The sequence below is a fragment of the Austrofundulus limnaeus genome, unplaced genomic scaffold (genome assembly GCF_001266775.1).
Source record: "Austrofundulus limnaeus strain Quisiro unplaced genomic scaffold, Austrofundulus_limnaeus-1.0 Scaffold806, whole genome shotgun sequence".
NCBI classification, from domain to species: Eukaryota; Metazoa; Chordata; class Actinopteri; order Cyprinodontiformes; family Rivulidae; genus Austrofundulus; species Austrofundulus limnaeus.
The window spans coordinates 17,964-21,791 of NW_013953208.1; the positions used below are offsets into that span (position 1 = coordinate 17,964).

Genomic DNA, 3,828 nt, shown 5'->3' on the forward strand with positions numbered 1-3,828 from the left:
AAATAATAATCTGAATGTACAGTTCACATAAAACATCAAATATCTACAGTTGAGAGAATTTGTACTCATTTACAACAATACATTTGACATTTATCATTTTTAATAAAGAAAATGTTACATTTTACTTTACACGGTCTTTAAGTCAAGTTGGATCTAACGTTTTAAGCTACGTTTTGATCCCTGGATCATCCTGATATCATGAGTGTTTCCAGAGATTTGACTGGATTTCTCTTCCTAATCAGGATAATCCATTGATATTTGGTTTTAATCCTAATTCTAAGTTTTTCTAATGAGGATTTTTTTTAAACAAAGAGGAAATTTCAAACAATATTTGGATATTAAGATTTACCAGCTGGAAAGAAAGCAAGCTTTGCTAATTTTCAGGGAAAATTACAAAAATGTTAAGTTTTTTTGTTCAAAATCATATTTATTTGTAGCTACTGCTCAAAAAAGTGTTTCAAAAAACTATTCACGATTATATTTTCAGACATTTCATGTAAACGACCTGTAGATAAAGTGTTTATTTAATGTATTTTGACCAAATGCAATTTGTCCACACACCACTTTGTGACTCAAGCCTTAGTTTAATGTGAGGGTCACATGTTTGTTTTCTGTGTTGTAGGAGATTGTCCAACGCTTTATCTCCCTGAAGAAGATGCACCAAAATCTTCAACAGCAGAAGAGGGAGAAGGAGGAGGTSCTGCAGCAGCTAAAGGAGCAGAAGGAGCTTCTGAAACAGGAACTCGAGGACATGAAAAATTCTGGGGCTGCTGAACGCTCACAGTGAGGCTCACAGTCATAAAAAATAATTTTTTGTTTCTCTCGGGTTCAGAGCCTCGGCAGTTTATCTTAAGSACAGRTGAAGGTGTTAAAAMGTCTCTCTTTTTAAACTATTTATTYATTAGAGAACAGCAGCAGCTGGAGGAGCGCGAGCATCAGCTGAAGGCTACTCAGCAGAGGTGCAATGCAGCCAAAGAGCGCCTGGACCTGTACAGAAAAACCCTCAGTACTGTCAGAGCTGGAGTGAAGCACCTGGCAGAGAGACTACAGCACATAACACTGGTAACACACACACACACACACACACACACACACACACACACACACACCTTCCATGGAGTTGTATTTATTGAGTCATCCTTCCCCTCTCAGAACGAGGACGGCGTGTTTGAAGTGAGTCCGGATCCTGATGAGTTCGTTCCGGAGCTTCTGAAGCAGTGTGAGCTGAAGATCCAGGTGTTAAAAACAGGGTTGGGAGGTCAGGACCTGGACACTCTGATGAAGGAGATGAAGAACGACGAGGTGAGAAAAAGACCAGGATGTTGGTTCTTGAACGTGTTTCTTTATAAATGCAGGCTGTTGTGAATATAAGCGACACAGTATGTGTGTTGATTGTGCCGTGTCTGTTTCTGTGAACAGTTCTACGACTGGCTCGAGAAGAACCTTCCCGAGTCCAACACCAGGGTGAAACTTCTCCAGGACCGTACGCCGGAATCCACCGATGACGGTGAGTTTGAAGGCGTTTAAATGACAAACTCAAACGAAAACCACCCGAGCCTGTCGCTGTGTGGCTGTTTGTCTCACAGAGGACAAGAGCGAGAAGGACGATCCCGAAGTTGTCTCCAGTGAGGATCTGAAGCGCCAGTCTCAGAGGATCATCAAAGCCAACGCCACGAAGACCAGTAAGTAGAAGAAGGGCAAGTTCTGATCCTCAGGGAGGAAAAAAACTAAAAATAATTTAATTGTACAGAATTATACAACCCCTGMCAAAAKGWATGGAATCAGCAGTCTTGGATGAGCACTCATTCAGACATTTCACTCAGTAAAACAAACTCAGATCTAAAACATGATACAATAATAAGGTCATTCCAAAGGTCAACTTGTTGGCTTTCAGGAACACTCAAAGAAATGAAGAGAAAACATTGTGGAAGTCAGTGAATGTTTCTTTTATTGACCAAGAAGAAATATGGAATCACTCAATTCTGAGGAAAAAAGTATGGAATCATGAAAAACAGGTAAACAAAAGACCATTCAAAAGACATCACTAGTATTTAGTTGCACCACCTTTGTCTTTTATAACAGCTGCAGTCTCTGAGGCATGGACTTGATGAGTGACAAACAGTTTTCTTCATCAGTTTGGAGCCAACTCTCTTTGATAGCAGTTACCAGATCTCCACTAAACAACCTCTCCTGTGTTTGGATCCAACAAGAACCAGGAGCCGTGTGTATAAACGGTGCGTACGCATAAAAAACTTGTGTGTGCCAGGTTCTACGCCCACATTGGGATGTATCTTGCGTGAAAGTGTGTATTTATTTACACACACTTTTCACCTGCTGTGAGAATGTGCAGCAGCCACACAAAGTTTTTCAGCCGACAGTTTTAACTCACAAAGTCACGAATCTGACCTGAATCCACAGAAATATGASTCTGTTGTGTTTCCTGGATGTAAGGAGCGTCTGAACACGCTGTTAGGTTTTTATTTTAGTTTGAGTTTTTAATGTTTAAACTGAACGATGATGAAACTGAACCCCGGGACTGAAAATCATTTAACTTCAAACAAGAAAATAGATCAGCTTAAAAATGATCAAAGAACCTCAGTCCAGTCATAAACTGTAAAGTTTTTATATTGTTGTCATGTAGTTGGAAACACAGCATGTCGTGATCTACAATCATCTCCTTTGTTTTGTTCACATTCAAGATGACGAATGAGGTCTAACAGGTTCTCAACAAGTTCTGGTTCCCTGCTAGGGAACCAGAACTTGTTTCTGTGGGACAGACGAGAAGCAGGGTTAATAGGATTTATGTTGCACACCTGTGTCTGACACAGAGTGGGCGGAGCCTCTGAGCAACAACAGGTGGAACAAGGAAACCTCAGAGGCTAAAAACCAGGATGTTAGTCCATCTTATCTGACCTGTTCAGGACTCAGATTACAAAAAGTTTAACTCTTTCCTGACAGGTTCTCAGTTTCCCGCCACTCGCCCAGCCCTGCCTCTGATTGGCTGCTTGTTCTGAACTTTAAAGCAATCATCGCTCCTCACCTGATCACCTGTAACTTCCTGTTTTTAACCCTGCAGTTACTGACAGGTTAAAATTCTGATTTAATCTCATAGTTTCATCTGTTTTATTCAGTTTCAGTTTTTCTGTTTGATTTTTCTCATTTGAGTAAAAGTCTGTTTTTATGATGTTCTGGTCTCTGAAGTTGTTGGACCTGATTTAAACTCGACTGAAGGTTTTAATCTGCAGAAACTGTTTGATTCAGATTGTTTTCTGTTTGTGTGTTTTTCTCAGGGACAGCATCTTCCAGGACCATCAGGATCTCCTCCGACAATCTCCGCTAAACTGGACCATCAGAAACCCAAAGAGACTCGGCTGACTCTTAACTAAAAACATTTCAGGTGTAAACAAAACTGTAACTACAAATTATACTTCAATAATAATCTGTATTCATATTTATTACTGTTGTATTTTGGTGCTTCTGTTAGTTTATTTCATAAAAACATTTATTAAAAAAATCAACTCTTTTTCTTCGAAGCTTGTTGAGTTTGTGATGAATTAAAGAGTTTCTGTGTGGCGATGACCAGCTGCAGGTTTAAAATCATATTTTTTTATTAAAGAATTGAAATTTATTTATTTTATTGTCTTTATTGAACTTACGCCATATTTTTCTCTCCCGCATTCATTGTTTTGTGTAGTATTGTATATTTTGCCCTGCATTGACCTTGTGTTTGATTTACAATTTTAGAAATCTTCTTGATTTGACGTTTTCAGTTTTTCGTTGCTTATGTTTAATTATGTTTTTCTGTTTCATTTTATTCTTTCCACCATT

The 3,828-nt window shown here is 39.0% G+C and overlaps 1 protein-coding gene across 1 annotated transcript in view; it reads left to right on the plus strand.

The window, feature by feature from the left end:
• odad3 (outer dynein arm docking complex subunit 3) overlaps nucleotides 1–3,523 on the plus strand; it is an 11,861-nt gene extending 8,338 nt beyond the window's left edge. Inside the window, exons 4-9 of the mRNA XM_014028777.1 lie at nucleotides 623–783; nucleotides 906–1,062; nucleotides 1,153–1,302; nucleotides 1,420–1,507; nucleotides 1,587–1,682; nucleotides 3,291–3,523. Of these exons, the coding sequence (XP_013884231.1) occupies nucleotides 623–783; nucleotides 906–1,062; nucleotides 1,153–1,302; nucleotides 1,420–1,507; nucleotides 1,587–1,682; nucleotides 3,291–3,340 (702 nt within the window). The 3' untranslated portion in view covers nucleotides 3,341–3,523. The remainder of the gene's footprint in view (nucleotides 1–622; nucleotides 784–905; nucleotides 1,063–1,152; nucleotides 1,303–1,419; nucleotides 1,508–1,586; nucleotides 1,683–3,290) is intronic.
• Nucleotides 3,524–3,828: the final 305 nt, after the last annotated feature.